The sequence below is a fragment of the Mytilus galloprovincialis genome, chromosome 9 (genome assembly GCF_965363235.1).
Source record: "Mytilus galloprovincialis chromosome 9, xbMytGall1.hap1.1, whole genome shotgun sequence".
NCBI lineage: Eukaryota > Metazoa > Mollusca > Bivalvia > Mytilida > Mytilidae > Mytilus > Mytilus galloprovincialis.
This window is the reverse complement of record NC_134846.1, coordinates 94,217,125-94,237,451: the sequence shown is the minus strand read 5'-3', so window position 1 is coordinate 94,237,451 and position 20,327 is coordinate 94,217,125. Positions and strand designations below refer to the sequence as shown.

General features: G+C 40.2%; 1 protein-coding gene across 2 annotated transcripts in view; it reads right to left on the bottom strand.

The window, feature by feature from the left end:
• Positions 1–20,327, bottom strand: part of LOC143046414 (lysosomal alpha-mannosidase-like) — a 64,147-nt gene that overhangs the window by 12,476 nt on the left and 31,344 nt on the right. For both annotated transcript variants that reach the window (XM_076219573.1, XM_076219571.1), the window contains exons 17-19: positions 18,890–19,108; positions 18,082–18,197; positions 17,350–17,451 (exon numbers count right to left, since the gene is read on the bottom strand). In XM_076219573.1, coding sequence (XP_076075688.1) covers positions 17,350–17,451; positions 18,082–18,197; positions 18,890–19,108 — 437 coding nt within the window. The remainder of the gene's footprint in view (positions 1–17,349; positions 17,452–18,081; positions 18,198–18,889; positions 19,109–20,327) is intronic.

The following is a 20,327-nucleotide window of genomic DNA, read 5'->3' as shown; positions in this document are numbered from 1 at the left end:
ATTTATTTAAATTTATTTGATTGTAAATGATACAAAAAAAGAGCACTATTTTTTATTTTTTGAAATGATTTTCATTTTTATCCCAGCTTATTCAAATTATTTATCTTAAATAAGTGATTTAGAAATCTGACTTCTTAAAACAAAAATAAACTTTAGTTTTAATCACAACTAATTAATTTAATAAACAAAATATTTTCCAAATTTAAATGTAAGCTATTAGAGGATATAAGATAAATGAAATCTGATTAGAAATGAAAAAGAAGCATTATGAATTTATTAATTTTTATACGACCGCAAAATTTGAAAAATTTTTCGTCGTATATTGCTATCACGTTGGCGTCGGCGTCGTCGTCGTCGTCGTCCGGCGTCCGAATACTTTTAGTTTTCGCACTCTAACTTTAGTAAAAGTGAATGGAAATCTATGAAATTTTAACACAAGGTTAATGACCACAAAAGGAAGGTTGGTATTGATTTTGGGAGTTTTGGTCCCAACATTTTAGGAATTAGGGGCCAAAAAGGGCCCAAATAAGCATTTTCTTGGTTTTCGCACTATAACTTTAGTTTAAGTTAATAGAAATCTATGAAATTTTGACACAAGGTTTATGACCACAAAAGAACGGTTGGGATTGATTTTGGGAGTTTAGGTTTCAACAGTTTAGGAATTAGGGGCCAAAAAAGGGCCCAAATAAGCATTATTCTTGGTTTTCGCACAATAACTTTAGTTTAAGTAAATAGAAATCAATGAAATTTAAACACAATGTTAATGACTACAAAAGGAAGGTTGGTATTGATTTTGGGAGTTTAGGTCCCAACAGTTTAGGAATTAGGGGCCAAAAAGGGACCCAAATAAGCATTTTTCTTAGTTTTCGCACCATAACCTTAGTATAAGTAAATAGAAATCTATGAAATTTAAACACAAGGTTTATGACCATAAAAGGAAGGTTGGTATTGATTTTGGGAGTTTTGGTCCCAACAGAATAAGGGGCCCAAAGGGTCCAAAATTAAACTTTGTTTGATTTCATCAAAATTGAATAATTGGGGTTCTTTGATATGCCGAATCTAACTGTCATGACTGTGTATGTAGATTCTTAACTTTTGGTCCCGTTTTCAAATTGGTCTACATTAAGGTCCAAAGGGTCCAAAATTAAACTTAGTTTGATTTTGACAAAAAATGAATCAGTTAGGTTCTTTGATATGCTGAATCTAAAAATGTACTTAGATTCTTGATTATTGGCCCAGTTTTCAAGTTGGTCCAAATCGGGGTCCAAAATTAAACTTTGTTTGATTTCATCAAAAATTGAATAAATGGGGTTCTTTGATATACCAAATCTAACTGTGTATGTAGATTCTTCATTTTTGGTCCTGTTTTCAAATTGGTCTACACTAAAGTCCAAAGGGTCCAAAATTAAACTTAGTCTGATTTCAACAAAAATTGAAATCTTGGGGTTCTTTGATATGCTGAATCCAAAAATGTACTTAGATTTTTTATTATGGGCCCAGTTTTCAAGTTGGTCCAAATCAGGATCTAAAATTATTATATTAAGTGTTGTGCAATAGCAAGTCTTTTCAATTGCACAGTATTGCGCAATGGCAAGAAATATCTAATTGCACAATATTGTGAAATAGCAAATTTTTTTTTAATTAGAGTTATCTTTCTTTGTCCAGAATAGTAAGCAAGAAATATCTAATTGCAAAATATTGTGCAATAGCAAGATTTTTTTTTAATTGGAGTTATCTTTCTTTGTCCAGAATCAACTTAAATCTTTGTTATATACAATATACAATGTATATTCACTTTTTACTACCAACTGATAAATTATAATAAATAACATTCAGTGATAACAAGCAGTTTTTTTTACATCTTAATATTTTATGATGTATTTAAATGAGTAGTTATTGTTGCAAACTCCATTAGAAATTTTAATTGAGATTAGTTTTGGAATAAGGGAAAGGGGGATGTGATTAAAAAAATTGAGTTCAATTTTTCTCATTTGAAATTTCATAAATAAAAAAGAAAATTTCTTCAAACATTTTTATGCCCCACCTACGATAGTAGAGGGGCATTATGTTTTCTGGTCTGTGCGTCCGTCCGTCCGTCCGTCTGTCCGTTTGTTCGTCCGTCCGTTCGTCCGTCCGTCTGTCCCGCTTCAGGTTAAAGTTTTTGGTCAAGGTAGTTTTTGATGAAGTTTAAGTCCAATCGACTTCAAACTTAGTACACATGTCCCCTATGATATGATCTTTCTAATTTTAATGCCAAATTAGAGTTTTTACCCCAATTTCACGGTCCACTGAACATGGAAAATGATAGTGCGAGTGGGGCATTCGTGTACTGAGGACACATTCTTGTTTTGAGAGGATTAATATTCAACAGCATAGTGAATTGCTCTAAGAGAAAACAAAAATTTTAAGTTCATTAGAACACATTCATTCTGTGTCAGAAACCTATGCTGTGTCAACTATTTAATCACAATCCAAATTTAGAGCTGAATCCAGCTTGAATGTTGTGTCCATACTTGCCCCAACCGTTCAGGGTTCAACCTCTGCGGTCGTATAAAGCTACGCCCTGCGGAGCATCTGGTTAAAATTCTTATATAGTATTACCTTCATATGTGTAACAAAGTTGGATGTAACTTTATAACTTCCACTAATGAGGGTGCCACAATGCATACATTTTCCTTTGAAAGTATTTCCATTTTGGAAGTCATCAGGAACAGTAAAATGTTCCAGTACACTCTTGGAGCTCATTTTTAAATCTGATAAAATGTTTTCTTTCAACATTCATATATATAGTGAACAAATTTTGCAAGTGAGATTTTGTCATATGCATTATCCCTTCAAGAATTTAAACATGTACCTATAGGCCCTAGGGGTATATTTATCTCTCTCTAATTAGCCTTATATCTGTTTAACATAACTGTTATAAAAACAGTCATTATATAGTTTGTAATAAAACAAATAGCCAGAGGTTATATTTATTGGTTATTTAAGTCCTTGAATAAAGTTAATTATGTTAATCAATGTCTTAAAATATCTATCTAAATCTACTAATTAAGGTCAAGACAGTGACTTCCTAGTGGTTTCTTTTAAAATTATGGCATGTGTCTACATTTTTTTTATCATTCAATACAAAATGAAGAATCTACCATGGTTGTGTTAATACAGAAAGTATACTGTGAAGGCTTTTCTTTGTCAGCTTACAACATTTGTTAAGATTATTGCTTTTAATAATTTTTTGAGAAAACACAAGATTTAATCTTTTGATCCAAAATTTCAAATGTAATTGACTTGTAATTGAAAAGTAATTGTCAATTACAGGCAATTTTGGCTATGTAATTAATTACATTCAATTACATGTAATTGAAAAAAATGCTCAATTACACATTACATTCAATTACATGATAAATTGTAATTAATAACAGTCAATTACAATTACATATTTCAATTACCCCATGTCTGCAACACAACCATTAGACAACAGACTTCTGGCTTGGGACATGCTCTTAAAGAAAGGACAGGCTCAACACAACCATTAGACAACAGACTTCTGGCTTGAGACAGGATCATAAAGTATGGACAGGCTCAACACAACCATTAGACAACAGACTTCTGGCTTGAGACAGGATCATAAAGAATGGACAGGCTCAACACAACCATTAGACAACAGACTTCTGGCTTGAGACAGGATCATAAAGAATGGACAGGCTCAACACAACCATTAGACAACAGACTTCTGGCTTGAGACATGCTCATAAAGAATGGACAGGCTCAACACAACCATTAGACAACAGACTTCTGGCTTGAGACAGGATCATAAAGAATGGACAGGCTCAACACAACCATTAGACAACAGACTTCTGGCTTGAGACATGCTCATAAAGAATGGACAGGCTCAACACAACCATTAGACAACAGACTTCTGGCTTGAGACAGGATCATAAAGAATGGACAGGCTCAACACAACCATTACATAGCAGACTCCTGGCTTGGGACAGGATCATAAAGAATGGACAAGCTCAACACAACCATTAGACAACAGACTTCTGGCTTGAGACATGCTCTTAAAGAATGGACAGGCTCAACACAACCATAACATAGCAGACTCCTGGCTTGGGACATGCTCATAAAGAATGGACAGGCTCAACACAACCATTACATAGCAGACTCCTGGCTTGGGACAGGATCATAAAGAATGGACAGGCTCAACACAACCATTAGACAACAGACTTCTGGCTTGAGACAGGATCATAAAGAATGGACAGGCTCAACACAACCATTACATAGCAGACTCCTGGCTTGGGACAGGATCATAAAGAATGGACAGGCTCAACACAACCATAACATAGCAGACTCCTGGCTTGGGACATGCTCATAAAGAATGGACAGGCTCAACACAACCATAAGACAACAGGCTTCTGGCTTGAGACATGCTCTTAAAGAATGGACAGGCTCAACACAACCATTAGACAACAGACTTCTGGCTTGAGACAGGATCATAAAGAATGGACAGGCTCAACACAACCATTACATAGCAGACTCCTGGCTTGGGACAGGATCATAAAGAATGGACAGGCTCAACACAACCATTAGACAACAGACTTCTGGCTTGAGACAGGATCATAAAGAATGGACAGGCTCAACACAACCATTACATAGCAGACTCCTGGCTTGGGACAGGATCATAAAGAATGGACAGGCTCAACACAACCATTACATAGCAGACTCCTGGCTTGGGACAGGATCATAAAGAATGGACAGGCTCAACACAACCATTAGACAACAGACTTCTGGCTTGAGACATGCTCTTAAAGAATGGACAGGCTCAACACAACCATAACATAGCAGACTCCTGGCTTGGGACATGCTCATAAAGAATGGACAGGCTCAACACAACCATAAGACAACAGGCTTCTGGCTTGAGACATGCTCTTAAAGAATGGACAGGCTCAACACAACCATTAGACAACAGACTTCTGGCTTGAGACAGGATCATAAAGAATGGACAGGCTCAACACAACCATTACATAGCAGACTCCTGGCTTGGGACAGGATCATAAAGAATGGACAGGCTCAACACAACCATTAGACAACAGACTTCTGGCTTGAGACAGGATCATAAAGAATGGACAGGCTCAACACAACCATTACATAGCAGACTCCTGGCTTGGGACAGGATCATAAAGAATGGACAGGCTCAACACAACCATTAGACAACAGACTTCTGGCTTGAGACAGGATCATAAAGAATGGACAGGCTCAACACAACCATTACATAGCAGACTCCTGGCTTGGGACATGCTCATAAAGAATGGACAGGCTCAACACAACCATAAGACAACAAGCTTCTGGCTTGAGACATGCTCTTAAAGAATGGACAGGCTCAACACAACCATTAGACAACAGACTTCTGGCTTGAGACAGGATCATAAAGAATGGACAGGCTCAACACAACCATTACATAGCAGACTCCTGGCTTGAGACATGATCTTAAAGAATGGACAGGCTCAACACAACCATTAGACAACAGACTCCTGGCTTGGGACAGGATCATAAAGAATGGACAGGCTCAACACAACCATTAGACAACAGACTCCTGGCTTGGGACAGGATCATAAAGAATGGACAGGCTCAACACAACCATTAGACAACAGACTTCTGGCTTGAGACATGCTCATAAAGAATGGACAGGCTCAACACAACCATTAGACAACAGACTTCTGGCTTGAGACATGCTCATAAAGAATGGACAGGCTCAACACAACCATTAGACAACAGACTTCTGGCTTGAGACATGCTCATAAAGAATGGACAGGCTCAACACAACCATTAGACAACAGACTTCTGGCTTGGGACATGCTCTTAAAGAATGGACAGGCTCAACACAACCATTAGACAACAGACTTCTGGCTTGAGACATGCTCTTAAAGAATGGACAGGCTCAACACAACCATTAGACAACAGACTTCTGGCTTGAGACAGGATCATAAAGAATGGACAGGCTCAACACAACCATTAGACAACAGACTTCTGGCTTGGGACATGCTCTTAAAGAATGGACAGGCTCAACACAACCATTAGACAACAGACTTCTGGCTTGAGACAGGATCATAAAGAATGGACAGGCTCAACACAACCATTAGACAACAGACTTCTGGCTTGAGACAGGATCATAAAGAATGGACAGGCTCAACACAACCATTAGACAACAGACTTCTGGCTTGAGACAGGATCATAAAGTATGGACAGGCTCAACACAACCATTAGACAACAGACTTCTGGCTTGAGACAGGATCATAAAGAATGGACAGGCTCAACACAACCATTAGACAACACACTTCTGGCTTGAGACAGGATCATAAAGAATGGACAGGCTCAACACAACCATTACATAGCAGACTCCTGGCTTGGGACAGGATCATAAAGAATGGACAGGCTCAACACAACCATTACATAGCAGACTCCTGGCTTGGGACAGGATCATAAAGAATGGACAGGCTCAACACAACCATTAGACAACAGACTTCTGGCTTGAGACAGGATCATAAAGAATGGACAGGCTCAACACAACCATTAGACAACAGACTTCTGGCTTGGGACATGCTCATAAAGAATGGACAGGCTCAACACAACCATTAGACAACAGACTTCTGGCTTGGGACATGCTCATAAAGAATGGACAGGCTCAACACAACCATTAGACAACAGACTTCTGGCTTGAGACAGGATCATAAAGAATGGACAGGCTCAACACAACCATTAGACAACAGACTTCTGGCTTGAGACAGGATCATAAAGAATGGACAGGCTCAACACAACCATTAGACAACAGACTTCTGGCTTGGGACAGGGTCATAAAGAATGGACAGGCTCAACACAACCATTAGACATCACTTCTGGCTTGGGACATGCTCATAAAGAATGGACAGGCTCAACACAACCATTAGACAACAGACTTCTGGCTTGAGACAGGATCATAAAGAATGGACAGGCTCAACACAACCATTAGACAACAGACTTCTGGCTTGGGACATGCTCATAAAGAATGGACAGGCTCAACACAACCATTAGACAACAGACTTCTGGCTTGGGACATGCTCATAAAGAATGGACAGGCTCAACACAACCATTAGACAACAGACTTCTGGCTTGAGACATGCTCATAAAGAATGGACAGGCTCAACACAACCATTAGACAACAGACTTCTGGCTTGAGACAGGATCATAAAGTATGGACAGGCTCAACACAACCATTAGACAACAGACTTCTGGCTTGAGACAGGATCATAAAGAATGGACAGGCTCAACACAACCATTAGACAACACACTTCTGGCTTGAGACAGGATCATAAAGAATGGACAGGCTCAACACAACCATTACATAGCAGACTCCTGGCTTGGGACAGGATCATAAAGAATGGACAGGCTCAACACAACCATTACATAGCAGACTCCTGGCTTGGGACAGGATCATAAAGAATGGACAGGCTCAACACAACCATTAGACAACAGACTTCTGGCTTGAGACAGGATCATAAAGAATGGACAGGCTCAACACAACCATTAGACAACAGACTTCTGGCTTGGGACATGCTCATAAAGAATGGACAGGCTCAACACAACCATTAGACAACAGACTTCTGGCTTGGGACATGCTCATAAAGAATGGACAGGCTCAACACAACCATTAGACAACAGACTTCTGGCTTGAGACAGGATCATAAAGAATGGACAGGCTCAACACAACCATTAGACAACAGACTTCTGGCTTGAGACAGGATCATAAAGAATGGACAGGCTCAACACAACCATTAGACAACAGACTTCTGGCTTGGGACAGGGTCATAAAGAATGGACAGGCTCAACACAACCATTAGACATCACTTCTGGCTTGGGACATGCTCATAAAGAATGGACAGGCTCAACACAACCATTAGACAACAGACTTCTGGCTTGAGACAGGATCATAAAGAATGGACAGGCTCAACACAACCATTAGACAACAGACTTCTGGCTTGGGACATGCTCATAAAGAATGGACAGGCTCAACACAACCATTAGACAACAGACTTCTGGCTTGGGACATGCTCATAAAGAATGGACAGGCTCAACACAACCATTAGACAACAGACTTCTGGCTTGAGACAGGATCATAAAGAATGGACAGGCTCAACACAACCATTAGACAACAGACTTCTGGCTTGGGACAGGGTCATAAAGAATGGACAGGCTCAACACAACCATTAGACAACAGACTTCTGACTTGAGACAGGATCATAAAGAATGGACAGGCTCAACACAACCATTAGACAACAGACTTCTGGCTTGAGACATGCTCATAAAGAATGGACAGGCTCAACACAACCATTAGACAACAGACTTCTGGCTTGAGACGTGCTCTTAAAGAAAGGACAGGCTCAACACAACCATTAGACAACAGACTTCTGGCTTGAGACAGGATCATAAAGAATGGACAGGCTCAACACAACCATTAGACAACAGACTTCTGGCTTGAGACAGGATCATAAAGAATGGACAGGCTCAACACAACCATTAGACAACAGACTTCTGGCTTGAGACATGCTCTTAAAGAAAGGACAGGCTCAACACAACCATTAGACAACAGACTTCTGGCTTGAGACAGGATCATAAAGAATGGACAGGCGCAACACAACCATTAGACAACAGACTTCTGGCTTGAGACATGCTCTTAAAGAATGGACAGGCTCAACACAACCATTAGACAACAGACTTCTGGCTTGAGACATGCTCTTAAAGAATGGACAGGCTCAACACAACCATTAGACAACAGACTTCTGGCTTGAGACAGGATCATAAAGAATGGACAGGCTCAACACAACCATTAGACAACAGACTTCTGGCTTGAAACAGGATCATAAAGTATGGACAGGCTCAACACAACCATTAGACAACAGACTTCTGGCTTGAGACATGCTCTTAAAGAATGGACAGGCTCAACACAACCATTAGACAACAGACTTCTGGCTTGAGACATGCTCATAAAGAATGGACAGGCTCAACACAACCATTAGACAACAGGCTTCTGGCTTGAGACATGCTCATAAAGAATGGACAGGCTCAACACAACCATTAGACAACAGACTTCTGGCTTGAGACAGGATCATAAAGAATGGACAGGCTCAACACAACCATTAGACAACAGGCTTCTGGCTTGAGACAGGATCATAAAGAATGGACAGGCTCAACACAACCATTAGACAACAGACTTCTGGCTTGAGGCAGGATCATAAAGAATGGACAGGCTCAACACAACCATTAGACAACAGACTTCTGGCTTGAGACAGGATCATAAAGAATGGACAGGCTCAACACAACCATTACATAGCAGACTCCTGGCTTGGGACATGCTCTTAAAGAATGGACAGGCTCAACACAACCATTAGACAACAGACTCCTGGCTTGGGACAGGATCATAAAGAATGGACAGGCTCAACACAACCATTAGACAACAGACTCCTGGCTTGGGACAGGATCATAAAGAATGGACAGGCTCAACACAACCATTAGACAACAGACTTCTGGCTTGAGACATGCTCATAAAGAATGGACAGGCTCAACACAACCATTAGACAACAGACTTCTGGCTTGAGACATGCTCATAAAGAATGGACAGGCTCAACACAACCATTAGACAACAGACTTCTGGCTTGAGACATGCTCATAAAGAATGGACAGGCTCAACACAACCATTAGACAACAGACTTCTGGCTTGAGACATGCTCTTAAAGAATGGACAGGCTCAACACAACCATTAGACAACAGACTTCTGGCTTGGGACATGCTCTTAAAGAATGGACAGGCTCAACACAACCATTAGACAACAGACTTCTGGCTTGAGACATGCTCTTAAAGAATGGACAGGCTCAACACAACCATTAGACAACAGACTTCTGGCTTGAGACAGGATCATAAAGAATGGACAGGCTCAACACAACCATTAGACAACAGACTTCTGGCTTGGGACATGCTCTTAAAGAATGGACAGGCTCAACACAACCATTAGACAACAGACTTCTGGCTTGAGACAGGATCATAAAGAATGGACAGGCTCAACACAACCATTAGACAACAGACTTCTGGCTTGAGACAGGATCATAAAGAATGGACAGGCTCAACACAACCATTAGACAACAGACTTCTGGCTTGAGACAGGATCATAAAGTATGGACAGGCTCAACACAACCATTAGACAACAGACTTCTGGCTTGAGACAGGATCATAAAGAATGGACAGGCTCAACACAACCATTAGACAACACACTTCTGGCTTGAGACAGGATCATAAAGAATGGACAGGCTCAACACAACCATTACATAGCAGACTCCTGGCTTGGGACAGGATCATAAAGAATGGACAGGCTCAACACAACCATTACATAGCAGACTCCTGGCTTGGGACAGGATCATAAAGAATGGACAGGCTCAACACAACCATTAGACAACAGTCTTCTGGCTTGAGACAGGATCATAAAGAATGGACAGGCTCAACACAATCATTAGACAACAGACTTCTGGCTTGGGACATGCTCATAAAGAATGGACAGGCTCAACACAACCATTAGACAACAGACTTCTGGCTTGAGACAGGATCATAAAGAATGGACAGGCTCAACACAACCATTAGACAACAGGCTTCTGGCTTGAGACAGGATCATAAAGAATGGACAGGCTCAACACAACCATTAGACAACAGACTTCTGGCTTGAGGCAGGATCATAAAGAATGGACAGGCTCAACACAACCATTAGACAACAGACTTCTGGCTTGAGACAGGATCATAAAGAATGGACAGGCTCAACACAACCATTACATAGCAGACTCCTGGCTTGGGACATGCTCTTAAAGAATGGACAGGCTCAACACAACCATTAGACAACAGACTCCTGGCTTGGGACAGGATCATAAAGAATGGACAGGCTCAACACAACCATTAGACAACAGACTCCTGGCTTGGGACAGGATCATAAAGAATGGACAGGCTCAACACAACCATTAGACAACAGACTTCTGGCTTGAGACATGCTCATAAAGAATGGACAGGCTCAACACAACCATTAGACAACAGACTTCTGGCTTGAGACATGCTCATAAAGAATGGACAGGCTCAACACAACCATTAGACAACAGACTTCTGGCTTGAGACATGCTCATAAAGAATGGACAGGCTCAACACAACCATTAGACAACAGACTTCTGGCTTGAGACATGCTCTTAAAGAATGGACAGGCTCAACACAACCATTAGACAACAGACTTCTGGCTTGGGACATGCTCTTAAAGAATGGACAGGCTCAACACAACCATTAGACAACAGACTTCTGGCTTGAGACATGCTCTTAAAGAATGGACAGGCTCAACACAACCATTAGACAACAGACTTCTGGCTTGAGACAGGATCATAAAGAATGGACAGGCTCAACACAACCATTAGACAACAGACTTCTGGCTTGGGACATGCTCTTAAAGAATGGACAGGCTCAACACAACCATTAGACAACAGACTTCTGGCTTGAGACAGGATCATAAAGAATGGACAGGCTCAACACAACCATTAGACAACAGACTTCTGGCTTGAGACAGGATCATAAAGAATGGACAGGCTCAACACAACCATTAGACAACAGACTTCTGGCTTGAGACAGGATCATAAAGTATGGACAGGCTCAACACAACCATTAGACAACAGACTTCTGGCTTGAGACAGGATCATAAAGAATGGACAGGCTCAACACAACCATTAGACAACACACTTCTGGCTCGAGACAGGATCATAAAGAATGGACAGGCTCAACACAACCATTACATAGCAGACTCCTGGCTTGGGACAGGATCATAAAGAATGGACAGGCTCAACACAACCATTACATAGCAGACTCCTGGCTTGGGACAGGATCATAAAGAATGGACAGGCTCAACACAACCATTAGACAACAGTCTTCTGGCTTGAGACAGGATCATAAAGAATGGACAGGCTCAACACAATCATTAGACAACAGACTTCTGGCTTGGGACATGCTCATAAAGAATGGACAGGCTCAACACAACCATTAGACAACAGACTTCTGGCTTGGGACATGCTCATAAAGAATGGACAGGCTCAACACAACCATTAGACAACAGACTTCTGGCTTGAGACAGGATCATAAAGAATGGACAGGCTCAACACAACCATTAGACAACAGACTTCTGGCTTGAGACAGGATCATAAAGAATGGACAGGCTCAACACAACCATTAGACAACAGACTTCTGGCTTGGGACAGGGTCATAAAGAATGGACAGGCTCAACACAACCATTAGACATCACTTCTGGCTTGGGACATGCTCATAAAGAATGGACAGGCTCAACACAACCATTAGACAACAGACTTCTGGCTTGAGACAGGATCATAAAGAATGGACAGGCTCAACACAACCATTAGACAACAGACTTCTGGCTTGGGACATGCTCATAAAGAATGGACAGGCTCAACACAACCATTAGACAACAGACTTCTGGCTTGGGACATGCTCATAAAGAATGGACAGGCTCAACACAACCATTAGACAACAGACTTCTGGCTTGAGACAGGATCATAAAGAATGGACAGGCTCAACACAACCATTAGACAACAGACTTCTGGCTTGGGACAGGGTCATAAAGAATGGACAGGCTCAACACAACCATTAGACAACAGACTTCTGACTTGAGACAGGATCATAAAGAATGGACAGGCTCAACACAACCATTAGACAACAGACTTCTGGCTTGAGACATGCTCATAAAGAATGGACAGGCTCAACACAACCATTAGACAACAGACTTCTGGCTTGAGACGTGCTCTTAAAGAAAGGACAGGCTCAACACAACCATTAGACAACAGACTTCTGGCTTGAGACAGGATCATAAAGAATGGACAGGCTCAACACAACCATTAGACAACAGACTTCTGGCTTGAGACAGGATCATAAAGAATGGACAGGCTCAACACAACCATTAGACAACAGACTTCTGGCTTGAGACATGCTCTTAAAGAAAGGACAGGCTCAACACAACCATTAGACAACAGACTTCTGGCTTGAGACAGGATCATAAAGAATGGACAGGCTCAACACAACCATTAGACAACAGACTTCTGGCTTGAGACATGCTCTTAAAGAATGGACAGGCTCAACACAACCATTAGACAACAGACTTCTGGCTTGAGACATGCTCTTAAAGAATGGACAGGCTCAACACAACCATTAGACAACAGACTTCTGGCTTGAGACAGGATCATAAAGAATGGACAGGCTCAACACAACCATTAGACAACAGACTTCTGGCTTGAAACAGGATCATAAAGTATGGACAGGCTCAACACAACCATTAGACAACAGACTTCTGGCTTGAGACATGCTCTTAAAGAATGGACAGGCTCAACACAACCATTAGACAACAGACTTCTGGCTTGAGACATGCTCATAAAGAATGGACAGGCTCAACACAACCATTAGACAACAGGCTTCTGGCTTGAGACATGCTCATAAAGAATGGACAGGCTCAACACAACCATTAGACAACAGACTTCTGGCTTGAGACAGGATCATAAAGAATGGACAGGCTCAACACAACCATTAGACAACAGGCTTCTGGCTTGAGACAGGATCATAAAGAATGGACAGGCTCAACACAACCATTAGACAACAGACTTCTGGCTTGAGACAGGATCATAAAGAATGGACAGGCTCAACACAACCATTAGACAACAGACTTCTGGCTTGAGACAGGATCATAAAGAATGGACAGGCTCAACACAACCATTACATAGCAGACTCCTGGCTTGGGACATGCTCTTAAAGAATGGACAGGCTCAACACAACCATTAGACAACAGACTCCTGGCTTGGGACAGGATCATAAAGAATGGACAGGCTCAACACAACCATTAGACAACAGACTCCTGGCTTGGGACAGGATCATAAAGAATGGACAGGCTCAACACAACCATTAGACAACAGACTTCTGGCTTGAGACATGCTCATAAAGAATGGACAGGCTCAACACAACCATTAGACAACAGACTTCTGGCTTGAGACATGCTCATAAAGAATGGACAGGCTCAACACAACCATTAGACAACAGACTTCTGGCTTGAGACATGCTCTTAAAGAATGGACAGGCTCAACACAACCATTAGACAACAGACTTCTGGCTTGGGACATGCTCTTAAAGAATGGACAGGCTCAACACAACCATTAGACAACAGACTTCTGGCTTGAGACATGCTCTTAAAGAATGGACAGGCTCAACACAACCATTAGACAACAGACTTCTGGCTTGAGACAGGATCATAAAGAATGGACAGGCTCAACACAACCATTAGACAACAGACTTCTGGCTTGGGACATGCTCTTAAAGAATGGACAGGCTCAACACAACCATTAGACAACAGACTTCTGGCTTGAGACAGGATCATAAAGAATGGACAGGCTCAACACAACCATTAGACAACAGACTTCTGGCTTGAGACAGGATCATAAAGAATGGACAGGCTCAACACAACCATTAGACAACAGACTTCTGGCTTGAGACAGGATCATAAAGTATGGACAGGCTCAACACAACCATTAGACAACAGACTTCTGGCTTGAGACAGGATCATAAAGAATGGACAGGCTCAACACAACCATTAGACAACAGACTTCTGGCTTGAGACAGGATCATAAAGAATGGACAGGCTCAACACAACCATTAGACAATATACTTCTGGCTTGGGACATGCTCATAGAGAATGGACAGGCTCAACACAACCATTAGACAACAGACTTCTGGCTTGGGACATGCTCATAAAGAATGGACAGGCTCAACACAACCATTAGACAACAGACTTCTGGCTTGGGACATGCTCATAAAGAATGGACAGGCTCAACACAACCATTAGACAACAGACTTCTGGCTTGAGACAGGATCATAAAGAATGGACAGGCTCAACACAACCATTAGACAACAGACTTCTGGCTTGAGACAGGATCATAAAGAATGGACAGGCTCAACACAACCATTAGACAACAGACTTCTGGCTTGGGACAGGGTCATAAAGAATGGACAGGCTCAACACAACCATTAGACAACAGACTTCTGGCTTGAGACAGGATCATAAAGAATGGACAGGCTCAACACAACCATTAGACAACAGACTTCTGGCTTGAGACATGCTCATAAAGAATGGACAGGCTCAACACAACCATTAGACAACAGACTTCTGGCTTGAGACATGCTCTTAAAGAAAGGACAGGCTCAACACAACCATTAGACAACAGACTTCTGGCTTGAGACAGGATCATAAAGAATGGACAGGCTCAACACAACCATTAGACAACAGACTTCTGGCTTGAGACAGGATCATAAAGAATGGACAGGCTCAACACAACCATTAGACAACAGACTTCTGGCTTGAGACATGCTCTTAAAGAAAGGACAGGCTCAACACAACCATTAGACAACAGACTTCTGGCTTGAGACAGGATCATAAAGAATGGACAGGCTCAACACAACCATTAGACAACAGACTTCTGGCTTGAGACATGCTCTTAAAGAATGGACAGGCTCAACACAACCATTAGACAACAGACTTCTGGCTTGAGACATGCTCTTAAAGAATGGACAGGCTCAACACAACCATTAGACAACAGACTTCTGGCTTGAGACAGGATCATAAAGAATGGACAGGCTCAACACAACCATTAGACAACAGACTTCTGGCTTGAGACATGCTCATAAAGAATGGACAGGCTCAACACAACCATTAGACAACAGACTTCTGGCTTGGGACATGCTCTTAAAGAATGGACAGGCTCAACACAACCATTAGACAACAGACTTCTGGCTTGAGACATGCTCTTAAAGAATGGACAGGCTCAACACAACCATTAGACAACAGACTTCTGGCTTGAGACATGCTCTTAAAGAATGGACAGGCTCAACACAACCATTAGACAACAGACTTCTGGCTTGAAACAGGATCATAAAGTATGGACAGGCTCAACACAACCATTAGACAACAGACTTCTGGCTTGAGACAGGATCATAAAGAATGGACAGGCTCAACACAACCATTAGACAACAGACTTCTGGCTTGAGACAGGATCATAAAGAATGGACATGCTCAACACAACCATAAGACAACAGACTTCTGGCTTGAGACAGGATCATAAAGAATGGACAGGCTCAACACAACCATTAGACAACAGACTTCTGGCTTGAGACATGCTCTTAAAGAATGGACAGGCTCAACACAACCATTAGACAACAGACTTCTGGCTTGAGACATGCTCATAAAGAATGGACAGGCTCAACACAACCATTAGACAACAGGCTTCTGGCTTGAGACATGCTCTTAAAGAATGGACAGGCTCAACACAACCATTAGACAACAGACTTCTGGCTTGGGACAGGCTCATAAAGAATGGACAGGCTCAACACAACCATTAGACAACAGACTTCTGGCTTGAGACATGCTCATAAAGAATGGACAGGCTCAACACAACCATTAGACAACAGGCTTCTGGCTTGGGACAGGCTCATAAAGAATGGACAGGCTCAACACAACCATTAGACAACAGACTTCTGGCTTGAGACATGCTCATAAAGAATGGACAGGCTCAACACAACCATTAGACAACAGACTTCTGGCTTGAGACATGCTCTTAAAGAATGGACAGGCTCAACACAACCATTAGACAACAGACTTCTGGCTTGAGACATGCTCTTAAAGAATGGACAGGCTCAACACAACCATTAGACAACAGACTTCTGGCTTGAGACATGCTCATAAAGAATGGACAGGCTCAACACAACCATTAGACAACAGACTTCTGGCTTGAGACATGCTCTTAAAGAATGGACAGGCTCAACACAACCATTAGACAACAGACTTCTGGCTTGAGACATGCTCATAAAGAATGGACAGGCTCAACACAACCATTAGACAACAGACTTCTGGCTTGAGACATGCTCATAAAGAATGGACAGGCTCAACACAACCATTAGACAACAGACTTCTGGCTTGAGACATGCTCTTAAAGAAAGGACAGGCTCAACACAACAATTTGGCAACAGGCTTCTGGCTTGAGACATGCTTATAAAGAATGGACAGGCTCAACCTGTTGGTCAGAGCTAAACTAACCTGGAATAAAGTAGTATTGCTTTTCATGTTAAAACTTCAGCATCCTCCAATGAGACAATTCCTGAACATAAAAATCTACTTACTTTCTTTCCTGTATTTCCCTACCATTAGCATCAGTATAAAATACACCACCATTTTGTAGACTTGGGAGGGGGGCTTCATTTACTTACTTTCTTTCCTGTATTTCCCTACCATTAGCATCAGTATAAAATACACCACCATTTTGTAGACTTGTGTCATATCTTGAAATAACCTCTTTTCCTGATTTGTCACTGTTGATAAACAATAAAATTCTAAATCAAAACATACAAAGTTTACTGCATATGTAACATAAAATAATGTCCCAATGAAATATTGTCTGTTTGACAAAATATCATTATTCATTATGAAATAGTGTCATTGTCCATGAGATTTTGTCAGCTCCTTCTGGACATTATTTCACAGTAAAATACTGCCCATTTCTTTATTTCTCATTGAAATTCTGTCAACGTAAATATTTTTAATTAATGATGTCTTCTTTCAGGATTCATCTGCCATGACATTGTTTATGTTTCTGGAAATATCCTGGAATTATCTTTAAAACATTTAGTATGTGTATAACCATAAACTGTTATTAATTATGAACTCAAAAACATTTTAACGATATCATTATTCAAAATATTATATATCTATAACCTCTCATTTAAGAGGCAAAATTTTATGAAGTATTGTCTCAATATACAACCTTGGATAACTCCCTTTAACAATATACAATTTCATATGAAAATTGGTCTGGCATTTATTTCATAGATAGGAACAAAATTGCATGAAACAAAGACATGAATAATTGCCTTATGGTACAATCTTTCATAAGAAAAATATGTAACTTTATTTTATTTCCAATAGTGAGTAGAACGACTTACGATATGTCTATTGGTCCTACAGTCCATTCTACTTCTACATTGTTAGCATCCTTATATAATCTGAATACCTGGCTGGCCCATGGGAACACTTGGTGCACCTCTTGAACCAATTCACCCTAAAATAATCATCAACCTTTAAACAGTTTTTTAATTTATTGAGGGGAAATACTGCTTTCAAATAAAACACAAATTCTGAGCAGTCTTGGGCCTCTAAATCGCAAAAATATTGTTGAAAAAGAATAGAATAACAAAGGCACCATCACACCAATCAGCATACCTTTTTTCACAGAAGGCCAAACACTAGTTTCAATTGAACTTAAAAGCATTACATTTTTTCCGATAAAAATTAGAATTGTAACCAACATGGACATAAAACGTTTATATATATTTTTCCTGTAAAGTCTTTAGTAGGTTACTATGTATCCTGAAACTTTGTTTAGTTATTGTACAAAATCATCATTGTTCTTGCTTCTGATAAAATTTACCTGCACAATGTAAGCACTTTGAACCATTAAATTTACCTGTACAATGTAAGCACTTTGAACCATTAAATTTACCTGTACAATGTAAGAACTTTGAACCATTAAATTTACCTTTACAATGTAAGCACTTTGAACCATTAAATTTACCTGTACAATGTAAGCACTTTGAACCATTAAATTTACCTGTACAATGTAAGCACTTTGAACCATTAAATGTACCTTTACAATGTAACACTTTGAACCATTAAATTTACCTTTACAATGTAAGCACTTTGAACCATTAAATTTACCTGTACAATGTAAGCACTTTGAACCATATAATTTACCTGTACAATGTAAGAACTTTGAACTATCATTGTCTTTGGCTCTGTTGCATAAGGACGGAAACAATAAGCTCCTGAGGCTCGGAACTCATCCTTGCTGTTATTTCCAGAGAAACCAAAATAATGCATCAATCTTTGATTTAATGGTATTTTCAGGGAAATCTGTAAATTTTCCATCTCTTTGACTTGTTTGGTAATATGATCAAAAGTGAGGGATACAAGCTGAAAGTAAAATACATCATTCTGCTGAAACCAGAATAAAACATCATTTCTTAAGATAATTCAATTGAGAATAAGTTTGTATTTAAGAGCCTAGAAATTACTGATTGATTGGTGTTTAAAGCCACTTTCACCACTCTTGGCTATTTTATGAGGGTCAGTTTATATTGGTGGAGCAAGCTGCAGAACCCTGAGAGAGATAACAGTGAGAACCTTGAGCCTGGGCAGGAAAATTGATAATTAATAAGTCAATTATAAATGGAGTCGAATGCACCTGCCAAGTGCAGGGCTGAACTTACAACCTCAGAAATGAATGAAAGAGAGTTTGAATAAAAAAACTGGTTTAACTGATTTTTGTCGAATAAAGGGTATGCATTTGCATACATGTGATTCTTCCTGCTTGAATTAAAATCTCCCACTTTTTAGACCCTCCTCCGTCCCTCCTATTAAAATTTGAAATCTGCTTTTTGAAAATATCAAACATCGAAAAATTTTCAGTAAACATTTCTGTTTACAAAATAGATACAGACAGGGAAAAAGTTTGAGAAACTCAAAATTGACATGGGAAAAGTCCAAGAAAAACAGAAGTCAACATTTCCTGTTTAATAAATTTCTGTCAAAAGGTAAATAGGAAATTAGCCTAGAGTAATCAATGAAGGTGTTAAGGATTAGACTGTACATACAACAATAAATTGATTGATTGTTGGTTTCTTTACGCCGCATTGGCATACAACAATTGAAGATGATTTATCAACAAGCTAGTTTAATACACACGTCTGGATGATTAAAAGTGAAATACTGACAATGGAAAAGTTGTATAAACATCAACTTTAATAAATTTTTGATGCTGAAACATGGAACAGTTTATACTGAACTTCAAAGACAAATGAAATCAACTCAAATGATATGTATGGCTTGTTTTCTATCCAAGCTGATGGAATACCTATAGTTTGTCTTATATTTGACAAAAAAAGTCAAAATGCAAACTGTATGTTATCACCAAATACCCCAGCAGCCAAATTTAACTCTGCCTGAAAAACAGATTGCAAATAGTGCAAATCCAGTTCCAAGGGTCAAGACCATGCTTACTACACTTCATGCAAAGCTGACTATGGTGGCCATAATTACTTGGCCAAAAATATGGAGACAGCTATCCACCAAAAAGCCCATAACTTTATCAATTGAACACCTTCTGTTACAAACATGTTCAGTAGTGGTACCA